Source organism: Schistocerca americana, chromosome 4, assembly GCF_021461395.2.
Source record: "Schistocerca americana isolate TAMUIC-IGC-003095 chromosome 4, iqSchAmer2.1, whole genome shotgun sequence".
In the NCBI taxonomy this organism is placed as follows: Eukaryota; Metazoa; Arthropoda; class Insecta; order Orthoptera; family Acrididae; genus Schistocerca; species Schistocerca americana.
In genome coordinates, this window is record NC_060122.1 from 108,936,737 (window position 1) to 108,960,379 (window position 23,643).

Consider the following 23,643-nt stretch of genomic DNA (forward strand, 5'->3'; position numbering starts at 1 on the left):
TAGTGGAATAGGAGGGACTGCCCAAGTTATATGGTCAGAAGCAGTACTGTCAGGTTTTTTAAATGTTTCTCTGCACCATGGGTCACATCGTACCAAATGCTGGTCTAAAAAGGAGTGCAGTAGAAAGACCAAGCTTCCTCACCTACATGTGGCTTTTTTCAGTGGTGTAAGTTGCATGTGTGGACATGCTCAAAGATTTCTGCCTCTATCATAGGACACACGTATCCTTCCCTCCATTGGTCTTTCTCTTTTTTATTGGAGCAACATTCTATTCATTGACCAAAGGAGAAGGATGACATAACTAGGGAGCAGCCTTGGGTGATCCAGCTATCTCTTGGTCACAGTTTAGCTGTAGCCATTCCCATGGACAGACAGCCTGTTAGTCGTCATGCCCACGTAGAAGGCCACACAGTACTTGCTGCTAAGTTGGTAGAGCACATGTCTGCTTCTACAGGTGGCCCTGGCATTGGTGGGGTTGAAGAAGCTTGTTATAGGACTGGAATAGGTGGTAGTGGAAGGATTATGGAACAGGTGTTACATTTAGGTCTATTACAGGGATATGAACCGTGGGGGAAGGGTTGTGAACAAGAGGGGAATAGGGATGGACAAGAATATTGCGTGGATTTGATTGGTAGTGGAATACCACTATGGGAAGGGTGGGGATGATGATCATCATTTCAGGACATGACAAGAGGTAGTGAAAACCCTGGCTGTGAACGTAATTCAGATGCTCCAATCCTGGGAAGTACTGAGTTAACATCGGGGCACTCCTTTATAGCCCTCAGTGGGTATGTGGGGCATTGTAGGTGGCTGTGGAGACTAAGTGCAGGAGATCTGTTTCTGGACAGAGTGGTGAGGGTAATTTTGGTGTGCAAAGGTCCCAGTGGGACACTTGGCATATTTGGAGATAGGCTGTTTTCCACTGCAGATACAATTACCATATAGGCTGTATGGAAGGGACTTCTTCATGTGAAAAGGGTGGCTACTGTCAAAATGGATGTATTGTTGATGACCGGTAGGTTTAATGGTGGTGGAGGTACTGACAGAGCTCTACACAAGGTGAACGTAGACATTAAGGAAGGTGGCTTGTTGGGTGAGGACCAGGTGAAGCAAATGAGGGAAAAGGTGTAGAGATGGATAGGAGATGTTACTGTTGGACTTAGCCCAATAGCTTACCCAATAGTCTACTTTTAACTATACCTATCCACTGCTCAACACTTCCTGTGTGTGATGAATAGCAATCTTTCCTTATTCATATTATTATTCTCCTTGCCCCCCCCCCCCCTCCCCACCCCCCATGAACCATGGACCTTGCCGTTGGTGGAGAGGCTTGCGTGCCTCAACGATACAGATAGCCGTACCGTAGGTGCAACCACATTGGAGGGGTATCTGTTGAGAGGCCAGAGAAACGTGTGGTTCCTGAAGAGGGGCAGCAGCCTTTCCAGTAGTTGCAGGGGCAACAGTCTGGATGATTGACTGATCTGGCCTTATAACACTAACCAAAATGGTCTTGCTGTTCTGGTACTGCGAACGGCTGAAAGCAAGGGGAAACTACAGCCGTAATTTTTCCTGAGGGCATGCAGCTTTACTGTATGATTAAATGATGATGGCGTCCTCTTGGGTAAAATATTCCGGAGGTAAAATAGTCCCCCATTCGGATCTCCGGATGGGGACTACTCAAGAGGACGTCATTATCAGGAGAAAGAAAACTGGCGTTCTACGGATCGGAGTGTGGAATGTCAGATCCCTTAGTCGGGCAGGTAGGTTAGAAAATTTAAAAAGGGAAATGGATAGGTTAAAGTTAGATATAGTGGGAATTAGTGAAGTTTGGTGGCAGGAGGAACAAGACTTTTTGTCAGGTGAATACAGGGTTATAAATACAAAATCAAATAGGGGTAATGCAGGAGTAGGTTTAATAATGAATAAAAAAATAGGAGTACGGGTAAGCTACTACAAACAACATAGTGAACGCATTAGGGTGGCCAAGATAGACACGAAGCCCTCGCCTACTACAGTAGTACAAGTTTATATGCCAACTAGCTCCGCAGATGATGAAGAAATTGATGAAATGTATGATGAGATAAAAGAAATTATTCAGGTAGTGAAGGGAGACAAAAATTTAATCGTCATGGGTGACTGGAATTCGGGAGTAGGAAAAGGAAGAGAAGGAAACATAGTAGGTGAATATGGATTGGGGGTAAGAAATGAAAGAGGAAGCCGCCTGGTAGAATTTTGTACAGAGCATAACTTAATCAGAGCTAACACTTGGTTCAAGAATCATTAAAGAAGGTTGTATACATGGAAGAGGCCTGGAGATACTGGAAGGTTTCACACAGATTATATAATGATAAGACAGAGATTTAGGAACAAGGTTTTAAATTGTAAGACATTTCCAGGGACAGATGTGGACTCTGACCACAATCTATTGGTTATGAACTGTAGATTAAAACTGAAGAAACTGCAACAAGGTGGGAATTTAAGGAGATGGGACCTGGATAAACTGAAAGAACCAGAGGTTGTACAGAGTTTCAGGGAGAAGACAAGGGAACAATTCACAGGAATGGGGTAAAGAAATACAGTAGAAGAAGAATGGGTAGCTTTGAGGGCAATAGTGAAGGCAGCAGAGGACCAAATAGGTAAAAAGAGGAGGGCTAGTAGAAACCCTTGGGTAACAGAAGAAACATTGAATTTAATTGATGAAAGGAGAAAATATAACAACGCAGTAAATGAAGCAGGCAAAAAGGAATACGAATGTCTCAAAAATGAGATCGACAGGAAGTGCAAAATGGCTAAGCAGGCATGGCTAGAGGACAAATACAAGGATGTAGAGGGTTATCTCGCTAGGGGTAAGATAGATACTGCCTACAGGAAAATTAGAGAGACCTTTGGAGAAAGGAGAACCACTTGCATGAATATCAAGAGCTTTGATGGAAACCCAGTTCTAAGCAAGGAAGGGAAAGCAGAAAGGTGGACCGAGCGAGGTGGCGCAGTGGTTAGCACACTGGACTCGCATCCGGGATGACGACGGTTCAATCCCGTCTCCGGCCATCCTGATTTAGGTTTTCCGTGATTTTCCTAAATCGTTTCAGGCAAATGCTGGGATGGATCCTTCGAAAGGGCACGGCCAATTTCCTTCCCAATCCTTTCCTAACTCGAGCTTGCGCTCCGTCTCTAATGACCTCGTTGTCGACGGGACATTAAAACACTAACCACCACCACCACCACCACCACCACCAGAAAGGTGGAAGGAGTATATAGAGGGTCTATACAAGGGTGATGTACTTGAGGACAATACTATGCATATGGAAGAGGATGTAGATGAAGATGAAATGGGAGATATGATACTGCGTGAAGAGTTTGACAAAGCACTGAAAGACCTGAGTCGAAACAAGGCCCCGGGAGTAGACAACATTCCATTAGAACTACTGACAGCCTTGGGAGAGCCAGTCCTGACAAAACTCTACCATCTGGTGAGCAAGATGTATGGAATGGAAATGAAGTCCCATGCTTCTTTACAGAGTGTAGGGGAACGATGCGGGAGACCCGCACCGCCTTACTAGGCAAGGTCCTAATGGAGGTGGTTTGCCGTTGCCTTCCTCCGACCGTAATGGGGATGAATGATGATGATGAAGACGACACAACAACACCCAGTCATCTCGAGGCAGGAAAAATCTCTGACCCCGCCGGGAATCGAACCCGGGAACCCGTGCTCGGGAAGCGAGAACGCTACCGCGAGACCACGAGGGGCGGACCAAGATGTATGAGACAGGTGAAATACCCTCAGACTTCAAGAAGAATATAATAATTCCAATCCCAAAGAAAGCAGGTGTTGACAGATGTGAAAATTACCGAACTATCAGTTTAATAAGTCACAGCTGCAAAATACTAACGCAAATTCTTTACAGATGAATGGAAAAACTGATAGAAGCCGACCTCGCGGAAGATCAGTTTGGATTCCGTAGAAATGTTGGAACACGTGAGGCAATACTGACCCTATGACTTATCTTAGAAGAAAGATTAAGGAAAGGCAAACCTATGTTTCTACCATTTGTAGACTTAGAGAGAGCTTTTGACAATGTTGATTGGAATACTCTCTTTCAAATTCTGAAGGTGGCAGGGGTAAAATACAGGGAAGGAAAATCTATTTACAATTTGTACAGAAAGCAGATGGCAGTCATACGAGTCGAGGGGTATGAAAGGGAAGCAGTGGTTGGGAAGGGAGTGAGACAGGGTTGTAGCCTATCCCAGATGTTATTCAATCTGTATATTGAGCAAGCAATAAAGGAAACAAAGGAAAAGTTCGGAGTAGGTATTAAAATCCATGGAGAAGAAATAAAAACTTTGAGGTTTGCCGATGACATTGTAATTCTGTCAGAGACAGCAAAGGACTTGGAAGAGCAGTTGAATGGAATGGACAGTGTCTTGAAAGGAGGGTATAAGATGAACATCAACAAAAGCAAAACGAGGATAATGGAATGTAGTCAAATTAAATCGGGTGATGCAGAGGGAATTAGATTAGGAAATGAGACACTTAAAGTAGTAAAGGAGTTTTGCTATTTAGGGAGCAAAATAACTGTTGATGGTCGAAGTAGAGAGGATATAAAATGTAGACTGGCAATGGCAAGGAATGCGTTTCTGAAGAAGAAAAATTTGTTAACATCGAGTATAGATTTAAATGTCAGGAAGTCGTTTCCGAAAGTATTTGTATGGAGTGTAGCCATGTATGGGAGTGAAACGTGGATGATAAATAGTTTAGACAAGAAGAGAATAGAAACTTTTGAAATGTGGTGCTACAGAAGAATGCTGAAGATTAGATGGGTAGATCACATAACTAATGAGGAGGTATTGAATAGAATTGGGGAGAAGAGGAGCTTGTGGCACAACTTGACTAGAAGAAGGGATCGGTTGGTAGGACATGTTCTGAGACATCGAGGGATCACCAATTTAGTATTGGAGGGCAGCGTGGAGGGTAAAAATCATAGAGGCAGACCAAGAGATGAATACACTAAGCAGATTCAGAAGGATGTAGGCTGCAGTAGGTACTGGGAGATGAAGAAGCTTGCACAGGATAGAGTAGCGTGGAGAGCTGCATCAAACCAGTCTCAGGACTGAAGACCACAACAACAACATTATTATTCTATCCCAGATTTTCCATTGTTTGATGAAAAAAGTATAGTACAGTCTTCTTAAATTAGTGATATTAGGGCAAGCTCACTGTAAGTGGTGCTTTCATTCTGTATTAAGAAATCTTTATTCCTGAATAACATTTAATAGTTATTTTTACTCCATCCTCCCTCACTCTCTCCCTCACCCTAATATGTTTGTAGTTCTTACTGCTGTCATGTTTTGCTACTGTGTGCGGAACTGATTGGCAAGTGATTGTACTGGTACTTAATTTTTCTACCTTCATGGCATTGCTGTTTAATACAGGGTTATTACAAATGATTGAAGCGTTTTCACAGCTCTACAATAACTTTATTATTTGAGATATTTTCACAATGCTTTGCACACACATACAAAAACTCAAAAAGTTTTTTTAGGCATTCACAAATGTTCGATATGTGCCCCTTTAGTGATTCGGCAGACATCAAGCCGATAATCAAGTTCCTCCCACACTCGGCGCAGCATGTCCCCATCAATGAGTTCGAAAGCATCGTTGATGCGAGCTCGCAGTTCTGGCACGTTTCTTGGTAGAGGAGGTTTAAACACTGAATCTTTCACATAACCCCACAGAAAGAAATCGCATGGGGTTAAGTCGGGAGAGCGTGGAGGCCGTGACATGAATTGCTGATCATGATCACCACGACCGATCCATCGGTTTTCCAATCTCGTGTTTAAGAAATGCTGAACATCATGATGGAAGTGCGGTGGAGCACCATCCTGTTGAAAGATGAAGTCGGCGCTGTCGGTTTCCAGTTGTGGCATGAGCCAATTTTCCAGCATGTCCAGATACACGTGCCCTGCAACGTTTTTTTCGCAGAAGAAAAAGGGGCCGTAAACTTTAAACCGTGAGATTGCACAAAACACGTTAACTTTTGTTGAATTGCGAATTTGCTGCACGAATGCGTGAGGATTCTCTACCACCCAGATTTGCACATTGTGTCTGTTCACTTCACCATTAAGAAAAAATGTTGCTTCATCACTGAAAACAAGTTTCGCACTGAACGCATCCTCTTCCATGAGCTGTTGCAACCGCGCCGAAAATTCAAAGCATTTGACTTTGTCATCAGGTGTCAGGGCTTGTAGAAATTGTAAATGGTAAGGCTTCTGCTTTAGCCTTTTCCGTAAGATTTTCCAAACCGTCGGCTGTGGTACATTTAGCTCCCTGCTTGCTTTATTCGTCGACTTCCGCGGGCTACGCGTGAAACTTGCCCGCACGCGTTCAACCGTTTCTTCGCTCACTGCAGGCTGACCCGTTGATTTCCCCTTACAGAGGCATCCAGAAGCTTTATACTGTGCATACCATCGCCGAATGGAGTTAGCAGTTGGTGGATCTTTGTTGAACTTCGTCCTGAAGTGTCGTTGCACTGTTATGACTGACTGATGTGAGTGCATTTCAAGCACGACATACGCTTTCTCAGCTCCTGTCGCCATTTTGTCTCACTGCGCTCTCGAGCGCTCTGGCGGCAGAAACCTGAAGTGCGGCTTCAGCCGAACAAAATTTTATGAGTTTTTCTACGTATCTGTAGTGTGTCGTGACCTATGTCAATGAATGGAGCTACAGTGAATTTATGAAATCGCTTCAATCATTTGTAATAGCCCTGGATTTGTTGTTTTTGACAGTTGAAAGTTTCATGTATGTCATAGTTTTGATTCATGTCATTGTAAGTCTTTGATTGTATAGTTTTCTTTGCATGTCTTTCCATAGTACAGGTAGCTGTCATATTGAAATACTATCAGAAAATGAGCAAGTGACAGTGCATATGGTTTATGGTAACTTGAGTTGTCCGACAATACTGTTGGCCCAATTCCAAGAGTAAAATAGGTAAAAAATAAATAAGTATACTAGGAACCCCAACAACATGGTAAGAATCAAGATTTTCTGTTGCACAGTATTTGGTGGATAGCGTGTAAACATGAAAACTGTCCATGTAATACTCCAGTTGTCACCACATGAAAGTGGATGCATGTATTATGTACCCTGATTTAGGCAACAAGGAACAGCTCTTGTAATTTGACAACCACCTTAAACTTCTAAATAGTGTTCACTACAAGAATGCATCAGTTTAAATATCCTCAGAAGATCATTATGAATTTTTGTCTGGAGCTTATCATTATAAAAATTTCCTATACAGTAAAATGTTTGTACACAATTTGCAATGCTTCCTTTTTTTAGTGTAGAACCCAAGGAAAATAAATTTGAAGACAGTGTTATAGAAAGGGAAGAGGTAGTAGATGAAGATGAGAGTGCAGATACGATGCTAAGAGGAGAATTTGACAAAGCACTGAAATACCTAACTTATAACAAAGACTCTGGTGTAGATGACATTCCTTCAGATTTATTGAGATTCTTGTGAGGGCCAGCCATGACAAAAGTATTCCATACAGTTTAAAAAATATATGAGACAGGTGAAACACCTTCAGATTTCAAGAATAAGGTAATACTTCCAATTCCAAAGAAGGCAGCACTCACATACACAAATATTATCAGACTATCAATCCAATAAACCATTATTGCAAAATACTTACATAAATTATTTACAGGGTTTCCAGAGAAATGTGGGAACTCACAAGGCAATACTGACCCTGTGACTTCTCTTATAAGATAGACTGAAAAATGGGCAAAGTTTAAACTGATAATAAATCGTGCTCTGAAGAAGCATGTGCTGAATAAGTGGATTAAAGATGGGCCAAACAACATTCAGAAAATGCTGAGGAAGCCAGGATTGTTCCACACACAGTTCAAAAAAGAATGTGGAAATGTCAACAGGTGACATTCTTTTTGAGGAACACTATTGAGAAAATTTATTAACTGTCATTTGAAGCTGAGAGCAGAACAGTTCTACATCTGCCAGTAAACATTTTGTTTAAGGGCCACAAAGATAAGATAGAAATCAGGGCTTGTACAAAGACATATAGAAAATTGTTCTCATTCTGTTTTCTAGATGAACAGGAAAGGAAATTACTAGTGGTGGTACAGGGTATCTTCCGCTATGCACCGTATGGTGGCTTGTGGAGAGTGTATGTGGGTGTAGAAAAGTTAGTAGAAATTCATGTGTTCATAAAAAGATCAATGCGCAAAGCATACAACTACTTTCATCTTTATATCTTAGCAAACGATCTTTTTGAGAACCCATGGAAATTCTGGCTCTATGTAAAATTACTAACTGGCTTGAAGGCCTCTATCCAGTGACTTGTCAGTCAGTATGGTGTAGCATCAAAAGGAGAATTAAAGCTTGAAATTCCATGTTTAAAGAGATAATTCATTCTGGAGGAGTGTACAGACATGCTATCATTTGACCATCATACAGAGTTGGGGCATAGTAATAGATGTCCCTGGTGTAGAGAAGCAGCTAAAGGGCTTTAAAAGAAATAAGTCACCAGGTTCAGATTGAATCTCACTTTACTTCTACAGAGAGTACTGTACAGAATTGCCCCTTGTTTAGCTTGCATTTATCACAAATCTCTCACCCAACTCAAAGTCCCATGTGACAAAAAAAAGTGCAGGTGGCTCCTGTTTATAAGAAGGATAAAAGAATGGACCCGCAAAGTTATACAGGCTGTATACGACCAGGGACATCCGGGAGATCCGGGAAAAACCCGGGAATTTTTTCGTCCGGGAGAAAACCGGGTAGAACCCGGGAATTTCTCTGAATTCCGGGAACTTTACTTGTTTTAGTTACCAGTTACATTTTTGTGATTTTGACTGGTAAGAACCAATACTCTAATGAAGGATATTACTGTATCCCGCTTCTGCAGAATAATGCTGCAACAAAAAAACATGAACAAGAGAAAAAAAAAAAAAAAAAACGAAAATAAAACTTTAGTCCCAAAGCAAATGCTCCATATACAACAACAAAACACAGTGCACATACAAGCGTCTGCCAACCAAAGTGTGTCAAAGGCTTTAGGAAGAATATGCAGTGCTTCCTAACAACAAATTGCCTCCGATGAGCGTGACAGGACAGCTGTTTACATTTGATTCAAAATATGGTTCAAATGGCTCTGAGCACTATGGGACGTAACATCTATGGTCATCAGTCCCATAGAACTTAGAACTACATAAACCTAACTAACCTAAGGACATCACACAACACCCAGTCATCACGAGGCAGAGAAAATCTCTGACCCCGCCGGGAATCGAACCCGGGAACCCGGGCACGGGATACATTTGATTCATTTTAGCAGTTGCGGACGGGCTCTTGCACATGCGCAGTTGAGTCGCCTATGAGTAGTACCTTCTCCCGCTTCTGGCTACAGATGTGTGGCTGGGCACCACTATCTAAATTGCTCTGGTTCGGAAATATCGTAGATCCAGGGCTGATGCACAGAGCAGTCCGAGTTGTAGTGGGGAGGTGGGTAGTCTCCACGTGACCTGTGTTCACGTTTAGTGATTTTGCTGTTTCCCCTTCATTTATTGCTCTCACATTAAACGAAACAAAACGGATTTTTGTGGCCGGGAGCTACCAAATGAATTAAAATATGTTCGTATAGTTACGGAAGGCTAAAATATGTTGTTTTCAGGTTTTATTTCCACCTTTCTGACAGTCAAGCATTAATCACCTTGCAGAACAATGAAGTAATTTTTGTCGGTTTGCTAAAGAGATTTGGCTTGTATTAATCTTTTGCGCTGAGGCAGTCAATTTATTTGAAACGAAGTGTTTAATTTCACACTGTTGGCTAGTTTCAACTGTTCGCTGAATTTCAATTGCACGTTTTCCATCTTCTAGCTCTTATGGCATTATGCCATTATAAAGAACCAAACATGAGATAATACAGTACTGGTACTCAAGAAAATTTACATCCGAATCTGGACATACGATTGTGCACTTTAAGCCGAATTATGCATTTTAGTATAGTTCACGAATTTCCGATGCTCCTGAAGTATCCTTTGATGTCTTGTTTCTGTTATGACATAATGCAAGATCTTTTAATATTTTACACATACGAAGAGCTGGCCATGGTGGCCGTGCGGTTCTAGGTGCTTCAGTCCGGAACCGCGTGACTGCTACGGTCACAGGTTCTTATCCTGCCTCGGGCATGGATGTGTGTGATGTGCTTAGGTTAGTTAGGTTTCAGTAGTTCTAAGTTCTAGGGGACTGATGACCTAAGATGTTAAGTCCCGTAGTGCTCAGAGCCATTGAACACATACGAACATGCGGGCTTCCTGTGTCATCGTAACTGTGCAGCCACAGTGACGCCTGTTATCTGGCGCTCTCTGGCAACTGCTGAAACGAACCAACTTCAAACAGGTCACGGGAAATTGCGAATGGTGGTTTGAAAAGTGTTTCTTTCAAAGTAAATTTCCTTTGACGCAACTAGAACTATATGCGAGACTGTACGATTAATTTCTTAAATCACAGAGCGTTTGACTCTCATTTAAAAATCAACTCTTTGAGGACGACCATCTAGAAGAATTTTGAGCCCAGAAGTTCAGACATTTACGTCGTTATTAAAAATTTTACTGGCACATTTGTGTGATGTATCTTAAAGTGTAACACGTGCAAAATAATCAGCATTATATGTGGAAGCTAAGCTTCTCTTGCAGCTTATTAATCTTAGAGACCAATATTATTTGTGAAAGCTTTGTTTTTCTTCCAGGAAAACTATGTGTATTAATTTAAACCATTAACTTTTCTTTTTGTGTGTTCGCACTACTTAAGAGTGACCTTGCTATTGGTTGACTACACTACGTGTCCTGTGCTGTCATCAGCTGCCGAGATCACATGACATGAGCTATGACTGGTGTACAAAAGTGCGTCGCAATCTCGAATTCGTTGCTTCGGAAATAACATGCAGTGTTTGGTGGAATTCGAATTTATACCTCTGTAAAACGAAGAAATGCAGCGTACATGATACTACACATCAAAGATCTTTCCAAAACTTGCTTTTTCCCTCTGGGTTTCGTTTTCTAAAGTGCCGGCAAATTCTATGACTGTGTAGAAAACCATAAACATTCTAAGGATTGATAAGTTTTACAGTGCCGAGGAAAAGTATACTGTCATTTAATACAGAAGAAGTGTGTTTTCACCTTGGAGAAAGTGTATTTTCAACCGGGAAATCCGGGAAAAATCCGGGAATTATTTTTCCTTGTCCACGTATACACCCTGTTATAGAACAATGTCCTGAACATCAGTTTGCTACAGAATTCTTAAACATATTCTATGTAAGAATATAATAAATTTTCTTGAGACAGAAAAGCCTTCATCCACAAATCACCACATATGTAGAAATCATCCCTTGTGTGAAACCCTGTTTGCCCTTTTCTCACATGATATGCTGTGAGCTATTGGTGAAGGGCAAAGGGCAGATTCTATATACCTAGATTTTCAGAAGGCATTTGACATGGTTCCCCACTGCTAACTGTTAACAAAGGTCTGAACATATGAAAACAGTTCCCAGCTGTGTGACTGGCTCAAACACATTTTAAGTAATAGAACCCAGTACATTGTCCTTGACAGTGAGTGTTCATCAGAGACAAGGGTATCATCAGGAGTGCTTCAGGTAAGTGTGATAGGACTGTTCTTATTCTCTATATACATAATCTGACAAGGGTATCTGGTATGGAATAATAATAGGAATTAGGATAGACTGCTACACATCACACAGAGGAAGTGTTGGGCAGTGAATAGACACAGTTAAAACTAGACTGTTGGGTAAGCTATTGGACTAAGTCCAACACTAACATCCCCTACACCCGTGGTCTTGCTGCCTTTGAGCAATACCTTCCCCAACACTGGAGTGACCTGAAACCTACAACCTCCATCATTGTTACCATGACCAACTATATCCTCATCCACAATTACTTCTCCTTTGAATTCATAACCCACAAACAAATCTATGGTACAGCCATAGGAACTTGCACGACACAATTCTATGCAAGCCTATTCATGGACCATCTAAAGGAATTCTTCCTAGCCTTCCAGAACCCAAATGCCTCACCTGGTTCTGAGACACTGAGGTGTCTTCATGATCTGGATCAGGAGTGGGGATACTCTGTCCACAATCCTCCAAAATGTCTACACCTTCTCCTTCATTTGCTTCATTGGATCCTCATCACCTTAACAAGACATATTACCTAATGTCAACCTCCACCTCATGGATAGCTCCATCAGTACCTCTGTCCACATCAAACCCACCAATGATCAACAGCACTTCCATTTTGACAGCTGTCACCAATTCCACATCATGAAGTCCCTTCCATATAACCTAACCCTCATGGCCATCACATCTGCACTAACAAGCAGTCTCTCCCCAAATATGCTGAGTGTTCAGTGGAGGCCTTTACAGACCTTCCACAGTTTTTCATGGGTCTGATATTTCCCAAATGATCTGCCTTTCTAGTATTTCTAATTTATCTTACCTGTAATTTAATGATAGACATTCATTTGGATATTGATGTTCTGGCATCACTATTGTTTTAGACAGGCATTTTATAAAATTTTTTAGTTATACCATATTCCATTCCCATTTTATGTATCCATCTCCTCCATAGTAGCTTCTTTCAAACCATTTTCTCATATTCTCTTCCCAAAGGTATTTAATTTTTTAAATCTTTTTCATCTTTTTCAACTTGGTTAGTATCTGTATATAGAAATTTCAGTGCATTTTTAATGTTTGTAAAAAATTTGTTTTTTTTTTTCTGCAAAAATTCTTAAGCTGTCTTGCTGGCTATTACTTGTAAAAGATTAATTTTTGTTACAGCAGATGTATGTTAAAGGTATGTGTAAAAGCAAGGCAGTTTATTCCAGTATTTTTGTTTCCTCTTCCCAACCTTATTGCTAAATTAATTTTTATTTTTTATTTGCACATCTAGTTTGTTGAACCAAATTGAGGAGCAAATCTCCAAGGTCAAGGAATGTGTCAGTACATGAAATTACATCATAAAGGAATAACAGATAAAATAAAATGTTTATGAATAAAAAAAAAGTCAAACCATAAGTTTAAGTAAACACACTTAACAACATTTAACACAATTAACAGTTTAATTTTTCAAGGGACTCCTTTACAGAATAGAAGGAGTGACCCATGAGGAAACGCTTCAGTTTAGATTTGAAAGCTTGTGGATTACTGCAAAGATTTTTGAATTCTTATTGTACCTTATTGAAAATGGCTGCAGCAGTATACTGCACACCTTTCTGCACAAGAGTGAAAGCTGCTAATTCATGGGGATAAGCTGATATTGTTAACAAGAAATAACAGTAAAGGATATCTATATTGAGAGGCCAATGTCAGAATACCCAGACTAGTGAACAGGGGTCGACAAGAGGTTCACAAACTTACACCTCCTATTTCCCAAACTGCCCAATTCTGAGCCAAAAATATCCTTTTGAGAATGGGAAGAGTTGCCACAAAATAAAATACGGTATGACATAAGTGAATGAAAATAAGCAAAGTAGACTAATTTTCATGTCGAATGATCACTTACTTCAGATACCGTTCGAATAGTAAAAATGTCACCATCAAGTCTTTGAACAAGATCCTGAATGTGGGCTTTCCATGACAGTTTACTGCCTATCTTAACACCTAGGAATTTGAACTGCTCAGTTTCAATAATCATATGCCCACTCTGCGAAATTTAAACATCAGGTTTTGTTGAGTTGTGTGTTAGAAACTGTAAAAACTGTGTCTTACTGTGATTTAGCATTAGTTTATTTTCTACAAGCCATGAACTTATGTCATGAACTGCACTATTTGAAACAGAACCAGTGTCAAAAACTTTACTACCAAGCCAGTGTCATCAGCAAACAGAAATGTTTTAGAATTACTCATAATATTAGAGGGCATAAATAAGGAACAGGAGTGACCCCAACACTGATCCCTGGGGCATGCCCCTTTGACTGTGCCCCACTTAGACCCCGCGTCACAGCCATTCTCAACACTGTGAATAATGACATTTTGCTGTCTGTTGTTAAAGTAAGAGGTTAACCAATTGTGTGCTACTCCCCGTATTCCATAATGGTCCAACTTCTGGAGCAATATTTTGTTATCGACACAATCAAACAGCTTAGGTAAATAAAAAATAGCCTAGCATTCTAAACCTTTTGTTTAACCCATCTGGTACATTACAGAGAAAAGAGAATATAGCATTTTTAGTTGTTAAACCACTTCTAAAGCTGAAATGTATATTTGATAGAAAATTATGTGATATAAAACGATTAATTATCCTTGGATACACAGCCTTTTCAATACTTTAGCAAAAACTGATGGCATAGAAATAGGTCTAAAATTGTCCACATTACCCCTTTCTCCATTTTTATAAAGTGGCTTTATTACTGACTACTTTAATTGTTCAAAAAACTTACCGTTCTTAAAGGAAAAATTACAAATGTGGCTAAGTACAGGGCTAACATGTGCAGCACAGTACTTTAAAAATCTGCTGAGCACTCCATTATATCCATGAGAGTCCTTAGCATTTAGTGATTTAATTCTTGACTCAATCTTCCTCTTGTCAGTATCACAGAGGAGTATTTCAGACATCAATCTTGGAAAAGCATTTTCCAAGAGAGTTATATGATTCTCTGTAGAAACTAAGTTTCTTAAATTCATTCAGTTTTTAGGACCAAATTTGCACCTTTTTAAGCACAATCAAAAAGAATTGGGGAGAGGCCAACACTTTGCCATAGACATCTTGTTATTTAGACGGACTGAGATATTTATCCCATAAATTTCGCTGCGTCTGTAAGTGTTTCATGAATTAGATGTGCTATTTTAGACTTTACATCAGATCTTTGAGTTATTTCATCTATAATTTGTCTCTTAGCAGGGTCAGAGTCCTCTTTGAAATCAACAGACATTACTCAACTATCTTTCAGATTCAGTTACCTGTGGTGAATGATTGACTTTGTATTAAATATTTGTTCAGGGCATGATCTGCTCTTCCTAAAACCCCCTTGATAGTCACCTAAGTGACTGCCCATATTTTATTTGCTGCTCGTAGCATAGAAATGCCACTGCAGTTGGTAATGTTTTGTTTCTTACCTTTCTTATGTAATGGATGTATCACAGCTACCTTTGTCTCTCCTGGGATTTTTTTGTTTTCCAGATTTCTTCGAAGACTAATTATAGCTATTTTTTTTATTTTTGGGATAAACTATTTCAAACGTTCCGCTGTAATAGAACTTTTTCCGCTCACTTTTTGTTTTTTAGTGTTTTAATTACATCGTCAATTTCTTTGAAATTTGTAGGTAAATTTACTTTTAAATTATCATGAATGTGTGGGAATTCCAGCTTATGGGTTCTGGACAATCAAAAGCTAGTCAAAATATTTTGCTATTTTTAGAGTTGCTTAAACCAAGTCTGCCATTTTCATTTATGAAACACACATTTAGGGTTTGGTATCCCTTTAATCTGCCAGTTAATGTGTGATAAAAATCACAGATGTTATTGTTTGAAAAGTTTTTCTTAATTTTTGCAAATTTCTTCTTTTCAGAATCTCTTTTAATTCTTCACTTCTTCTTTGCTTTCTTTTTTTTCCCCACTGTTTAAATTGATCATAGTGTCCAATTTCAATTTATCTTGACAGTTTCCAGTTTTTACATTTTTTGGCCCTCTATGTTAAAGATTCTTCATGTATTTCATCCCACCATATTTTATAGTTATTTCTGATTGACTCAAATGTTTTCTGTGCAGCATTATTAATTTTTTTAGGTAATTCTGGCCAGTTATCATGTTTAGCCATTTTAATTTCATCTTGGTATTTTTGAATTGATTCTTTTCTAATTGTAAGTCTCTCTGTATCACATTTTATTAGTTTTTGTGATTTTTGTTGTATTTTATTAGGTAGAACAATAACCTTAATTTAGGAGAGGTAGTAATCAGAATCAAATTCACCATTCCTTATTACTTTCACATTCATAATTTCCTAAGTGCCTTTTTGAGAAATGGGTAAATTATCTATCTGAAATTCTTCCAATATAGGATTTAGAGAGGTATCCATCTTGTGGCTTTGCTTTGAAGGGTGGTGGGAGCGGTGGGGGGGGGGGGGGGGGGGGGCTTCCTGAAGGTTGGCATTAGTTGCAGGTGAGAATTTTGGCAAAAACTGATCAGTCTCATACCATTTGTGTTGCTTCTTTTGCTGGCTGTGTGATACCATACTATTTAAATTTGTTTTTTGTACCTATTTGAGCATTAAAGTTACTCAAAAGCAGCTAGGTCATCATCTGTGGTGTTTGGATATCTCTGTTTGTAAAAGATCTCAAATTATTTTTTTTTTTGTGTGATTCTTTCTGTTGTCTGTATTGGAATGAGTTTATAATTTTAAAACTGTAGCTTTATTTAATAGCTTTTCTGAAGATTTTCCTGTTGAATGTATTGTACAGACAAGCTTCCTCTAAAATTACAGGTGAGCAGAGACATGAAGTCATTGTACTAAGAATTCTGTACCACTTGAGTATGGATGACAAATGCAAATCTATGTTCACATATACAGATTGCATACCAATGGTAAGTTAGCACTGAATAGTTGATATACCTGTCAAATATTGTATGGTTATGATAGTTCCATCTTACATGGGGGAAGACACAGTTGATTGAAGCAACCTACAATACTGTGGTGAGGCTGTAAGGAAGAGACATTTTGAGATGGAATGGGTGAAGCTGTAAAAGTGGAGGTACTGTCGATAGTTGGTGCACTTGATATAAACAGATGTATTTATGGACCCATCTGAAAGGTGTAGATTCACATCTAGGTAGGTGACTCATTGAGTTGAAAGACCAAGTGAAATGGATTTGGGAGTAGGTGCTGAGATTATGGATGAAAGAGTAAAGGTTGTTCCTGCCACGAGTCCATATCATGAAAATGAAACTGAACCAGACAATGGGTTTTAGATGTTGACTGGTTAGAAAGGAGTCATCCAACTGACCCATAAATAGGTTGGCATAGAATGGTACCATGCAAATGCCCATGACAGTACCATAAATTCATTTATAAATTTACCATTTGAAAGTCAAATAATTGCGTGTCAGGATGTGGGTTAGCTAGGAGGATTAGGAAAGAGGTGGTGGGTTTCGTATCAGGAGGCTGTTGGGAAAGGTAGTCATGGGTATGAGGGATGTTAGTGTATTAAGGACATTGCACCTGCAGTCACCATCAAGAAGTGTGGTGGTTACAGGACATGATTGTGTAATGGCAGTAAAGGAAGTGAGCAGTGTCTTGAAAGTGGGATTGGAAGTTATGGACAGTAGTTTGGTGGCATTGGTCAACAAAGGCAGAGGTTCAGTCTGTGGGAATGTTGTGCCTAGCCACAATGGCAGGACCAGTGGGGAGACCTTTGGATTCGTTTGGGAGCAGGTGAATGACAGGAGTATAGGAAGGTTGCTGTTGTGAAAAGGGAGATGGATTCAGGGATCACATTTTGGGATGCTGGAGGTCCTCTTGGACCTACGGGACGGGATTGCGGCCATAGGGGCTGTAGGTACAGGTGTCAGAGAGTTCTGTGTGGGCTTTGAAATTAGTGCTTTATTAGAAATTACCTTAAATTTACTGTGAAATCATTTAATTCTTTAGTGTCCTTTATTGGGACTGGGAAATGATTGTATATTTTCATTCCTATACATTTAACAACGTTGGAGTTTCATTAAGTGGGAAACCAGCATTAGTGCATCTCTTAACCTTGCTTCACAGTGGTGTCAATTTGCTGATTTTTTTATTGCTGTTTGAACCATATTGTTCTGCCTGCTTTCTTTCGGAGTGTAAACAACTACACGGGCTGTGCACTTTCACCACAAATAATAATTCCATAACTAGGCATAAAATGAAAGAGAGCATAGTACATTGACAGGATACCAATATTACATTTCTTATTTATGTTATGATGAAACATACTTTACTCTGTTTGGTACTGGTTATGTTGATGTGATATTGCCATGTGAGTGTGCCAATTATGGAAACCCCAAGTAACTTGGTTTCATTGATGAATACAACATGGTTATCACTCAGTGGGGACTCTTGGTATTTTATTTTGAATATTGTGAAATTTTAGGTCAACTGTTAATAATATTCTGTTTTTTTTTTTTTTTTTTTTTTTTTTTTTTTACGAAGGTATGATTGAAGGAGTTAATGTCATGAACTGTCTTTACAGGTCATGACCATGCTTCTTGAAAGTCCAGAAGATGAACTTCATTTAGAATTGATTGCACTTTGCATCAATTTAGCTATCAACAAGAGAAATGCTCAAATGATGATTGAAAATAATCGCTTGCAAGCTCTTATGTCACGAGCATTTCGCAATCAGGACTCACTTCTTATGAAAATGATACGTAATATAGCACAGCATGAAGAAACAAAACAAAACTTTGTAGTAAGTAATTGTTACTTGTTTATTGTGACTCTTATTTCCATGCTGTTGATATGTATTGTTTGGGGGATCATTATAGGAAAGAAGTGGACATGCAAAGTATAATTGTGGAATGTAAGTACGAGTTTTGATTTTGTAGATATATCACTTACCTTCTGGCAGAATATTGGGGGGCAAGACATCTTGATCTACAACTATGTGTATATTCTGCAACCACTGCAAAGTGGATGCAGACATGTTTTGAAACGGTCTTCATTCCAGAGATACCACTCATTCTGTCAGACCTTCCTTTTACCTTTAAGATATTTCAATTTCCAATGAGACTTGCACTCTTTATTGTGACCAATACATCACCAGGTGCATCTGTTAAGCAGTGTGGAGTGCATTGGAAGTTACCAATTGTCTCCCATGTATCATGGTATGTTGCTCCCACAAGAGTGGTTTCATTCAAGAATTCATTCTTTTGGGGAACCTAAAACTATTGTCCATAATGATATTTTATGTTAAATTAATGTTACAAGGGATTTGTTAACACTTTACTTTATAATTTGTGCACCATATTTATACTTTTAAACACACATAAAGAAACTAAGTCTGTTTATCCTGTTATCGTGTTTTATTCCTTTTTCCTCTCTAATACAAGATTAGAATAAATAACTGGGAAATTCTGGGAGATCAGCTTACCTAAGAGGAAATAGTCCATCTTTGTGTGAGATATGAACTTTTCAGCAGGTGGCAGTGGTTCGTAGAGTTGGTTGTATTTGGTACATTACGGAACACTGCTGAGACATACACAGATACTATGTCATCAAAAGTATCTGGACACCCCCAGGAACATATGTTTCATATTAGGTGCATTGTGCTGCCATATACTTGATATCAGTGACCTCAGTAGTCATTAGACATTGTGAGAGAGCAAACTGGGGCACTCCGTGGAACTCACAGACTTCGAATGTGGTCAGATGATTGGGTGTCACTTGTGTCACAATTCTGTATGCAAGATTTCCACACTCCTAAACATTTCTAGGTCCACTGTTTGTGATATGATAGTAAAGTGGAAACATGTAGGGACATGTACAGCACAAAAGCGTACAGGCCGACGTCGCCTGTTGACCACCGACAGTTGAAGAGGGTCGTAATGTGTAATAGGCAGACATTTATCGAGACCATCACACAGGAATTCCAAACTGCATAAGGATCCACTGCAATTACTATGACAGTTAGACGGGAGGTGAGAAAACTTGGATTTCATGATTGAGCGGCTGCTCACAAGCTACACATCGTGCCAGTAAGTGCCAAATGACACCTTGCTTGGTGTAAGGAGTGTAAACATTGTATGATTGAACAGTGGAAAAACGTTGTGTGGAGTGATGAATCACGGTACACAATGTGGCGATCTGATGACAGGGTGTGGGTATGGCGAATGCCCGGTGAACATCTACCTGCCAGCGTGTGTAGTGCCAACAGTAAAATTTGGAGGCAGTGGTGTTATGCTATGGTTGTGTTTTTCATGGAGAGGGCTTGCACCCCTTGTTGTTTTGCATGGCACTATCACAGCACAGGCCTACATTGATGTTTTAAGTACTTTCTTGCTTCCCACCATTGAAGAGCAATTCGGGGATGACGATCGCATCTTTTAAGACGATCAAACACCTGGTTATTATGCACAGGTTGTGTCAGAGTGGTTACATAACAATAACATCCCTGTAATGGACTGGCATGCACAGAGTCCTGACCTGAATCCTATAGAACACCTTTGGGATGCTTTGGAACGCCGACTTCGTGCCAGGCCTCACCGCCTGGCAATCGATACCTCTCCTCAGTGTAACACTCCATGAAGAATGGGCTGCGATTCCCCAAGAAACCTTCCAACACCTCATTGAACATATGCCAGCTAGAGTGGAAGCTGTCATCAAGGCTAAGAGTGGGCCAACACCATATTGAATTCCAGCATTACCGATGAAGGGCGCCACAAACTTGTAAATCATTTTCAGCCAGGTGTCCGGATACTTTTTATCACATAATGTATGTTTTAATCTTTTGAGTGAGGATACAGAGAATTGAAAAATATTGAAAAAATGAAAGAATCTAAACAGTGTTTGTAACTTTCAAAAGCAAATATGAGTTTACTGTAGCCTCTTACATTATTTACACACACACACACACACACACACACACACAGAGAGAGAGAGAGAGAGAGAGAGAGAGAGAGAGACACCTACTTTCTTATACATGCATTTTTCCATGTCCTGTTTCTTCTTGACAGTTTTTGCTCTTTCAAAATTAGCCCCACACTTCCATCTGTGTGTATGTACATTAGGATAGCTCTTATTCTTCAAGATTGATTTTTCTCTGTACTCCTGTAATAAGTGTCTATTTCAAGAGAAAATGTGTTGTGTGTAATTTGGGCTCAGTGGGAAAAGGGTAAGTAGTGTCCCTTAAACTCTGCTGTAATAACTTTAATAACACGAGAGGCATTCAATAAGTAATGCAATACATTTTTTCTGAAAGCAGGTTGGTGTTTGTTCAGGTTTCCAATACACCTTATTACTCCCCACTTTTTTGCCTACAAAACCCTGTCTTTCAACATAATCTCCATTCAGTGGATGGCCTTGTGCCATCTTACAGGGAAGGTGTGTATGCCCGCATGGTACCACCCTTTACTGGTTGACATCAGAACCAATATCATGCTGCATCAATAACCTCCTCCCCATCATCCCAAGCTGCTTCCCATGAAGTTCATCCTTCATTGCACCAAACAGGTGGATGTCAGAAGGTGCGAGATCCAGGCTGTAGGGTGGATGTGAAAGAACAGTCCAATGAAATTTTGTGAGCCCCTTTCTGGTGTGCAGATCTGTGTGAGGTATTATGATGTCCTGGAAAAGGAGAAATTTGTTTGCATTTTTGTGGCAATGAACATCCAGAAGACATTTGTTCAATTTCCTGAAGGTGGCACAAAACACTTCAGACTTGATCATTGGCCTTTGATGGAGGACATCAAACAGAATAACCCCTTCAGAGTCCCAGAAGGCCATCGCCATGACTCTACTGGCTGAGGGTGTGGCTTTGAACTTTTTCTTCGGATAAGAGGTGATGTGATGCCACTCGATGTATTGTCATTTTTTACCAGTTCAGAATGATGAACCCATGTTTTATTGCCTGTGATGAAGTTTGACAATAATTGTCATGATCAGCCTCGTAATGTGCAAGCAGTTCTGCACAGACGGTCCTTCATAGCTCTTTCTGACCTTCTGTCAGGCAGTGAGGGACACAGCGGGCACACACCTTTGAGGACTCCAACTGGTGGACGAGTGTGTCAGCACTACTGTAAGAGGCATCCAATTGACCAGTGAGGTGTTTGGTTGTGATCTGCGAATCAGCTGGATAGAATATGTCCGCACATTCCGACATTGTAGGAGTCACAACTGTGTACGGCCAGCTGGGAAATTGGACAGGTTTGTGCGACCTAGTTGTGATTATGATAGCTGTCTCACTCAATGCCTCACTGTTCTTTTGTTCACTACCAGGTTTCCACAGACATTATGCAAGTGCTTATGAATATCTATGATGCTCTGTTTTTCTGCTAAAAAAACCTCAGTGACAGCTTGGAAAGCACCTTAGTTAAAGATGCCATTTTGAAGGCTATGTATAGTGCTGCCACCTATCAAAACTTCATGAAACTATAGGGGCTAAAGTGGGAATATTCTATGATGTCCCACTACAAATTCCACATTATTTCAAATGAAATCAGCAGAGAAAAAAAAAAGTGTTGCATTACTTATTAAACACCCATCGTATGTTGGGCAACACTGTTCTGTATAATGTTTGTGAGGCACATATTATGAGAAAAAGACATTTTATTTTGACAGTCCTTATTCTGTTATAAAGTTTCTTTTGTATATCCTGGAAACAACTGCTGAGACACATGTAGGACTTGAAGCGCATACTGCTCCTGTTTCTCATTTTTTGTTAGAATTTATTGTAGTTCTCTATGGGCTTAAGGTCACTCTCAACCATATCGTTTACAGCTTTTAGTTTTTGAACTAGGTATAGGACACTGATGAAACATTAATTTTAATGCTACCATACAGTATGTCTCTTAAGATGCTTGAGACTTGCATCAAATACACAAAAAATAGTCTGATTTTATAAGAAACAAATGATTCATTTCCACTGCTGATAATATATTGGATTTGATTGATTCCTGCCTTGAACTCTTTTAATTTCTATGCATGATGGCTCTGCTTCTGGCAGTAAATGCTTTTAATAGTTTCATTTTCAATTCTGGAGACAAATTAGAGACAAAGAATGTCAAAGCGACATATTCAGGTGACAAGTACTGTAAGTGATTTTTAGTTTTGCAAACTCAAAGTGCTTATCTTCTTCAGTGCTAATGATATCCAAAGCACCATCATGATCTAGATCATGTTTTTGAACAAAATCTGTATCTTTTTGCTTACAAACCTCTGATGATATTCACGCATGTTTAAGTGTTTGCTTCCATTGTTAATACAAATCTTCCAATTTTGGTAAGGAGTTTTGCTGGTCCTATATTGGCATTCCTGTGTGTGCACTCTACAGTAGCTTGTGTTACATATGTAGATTTCTATTGCCAGCGTTATGTAATAGCTATTTTGCCCCTGTCTTCTGTATGCAGATCTTTATTCACTTTGTGTTTAATGAAACAGGGTTTTGAAACCTTCTGCTGTAATGCTTGTGTTCAATGATTTTCATACAGGGTGGGAAAAATCATTGTTATTCTTATATATTATATGTTAATAATACCCTCGTAATTGGTTCACTTGTTTATATCATGCAACTATTCATATATTTGTTTTTGTTAGTTGCTAACATTGTTTTTAAATTCTGTCTCTTTCTCAGGAGTTCGTTGGTGATATTGCTCAGGCAGTTATCCAGTGTACAAATGAGGATTTTGTTGTAGAATGTGTTGGTGTTTTGGGAAACATGACTATACCTGATTTAGATTTCTCACAACTAATGCAACGATTTAACCTTATCCCGTGGGTCAGCAATATAATGGTACCAGGTTAGCATGCAAACATTTTATTTTTGAGCTCATACTGTGTAGACACTTTTTACCAAAATTTGAGTAGTCGCTGATGCAAAATATCATTGAGATTTTAAAGTACTGTTGTAATAATTAAAAAACCAAAGGACCTAGTGT

General features: G+C 39.6%; 1 protein-coding gene across 5 annotated transcripts in view; it reads left to right on the forward strand.

Moving 5' to 3' along the window:
• The window catches only part of LOC124612825 (kinesin-associated protein 3), a 224,990-nt gene that overhangs the window by 77,741 nt on the left and 123,606 nt on the right, over positions 1-23,643 (forward strand). For all 5 annotated transcript variants that reach the window (XM_047141249.1, XM_047141251.1, XM_047141252.1 and 2 more), the window contains exons 9-11: positions 16,505-16,605; positions 18,243-18,461; positions 23,340-23,505. In XM_047141249.1, coding sequence (XP_046997205.1) covers positions 16,505-16,605; positions 18,243-18,461; positions 23,340-23,505 — 486 coding nt within the window. The remainder of the gene's footprint in view (positions 1-16,504; positions 16,606-18,242; positions 18,462-23,339; positions 23,506-23,643) is intronic.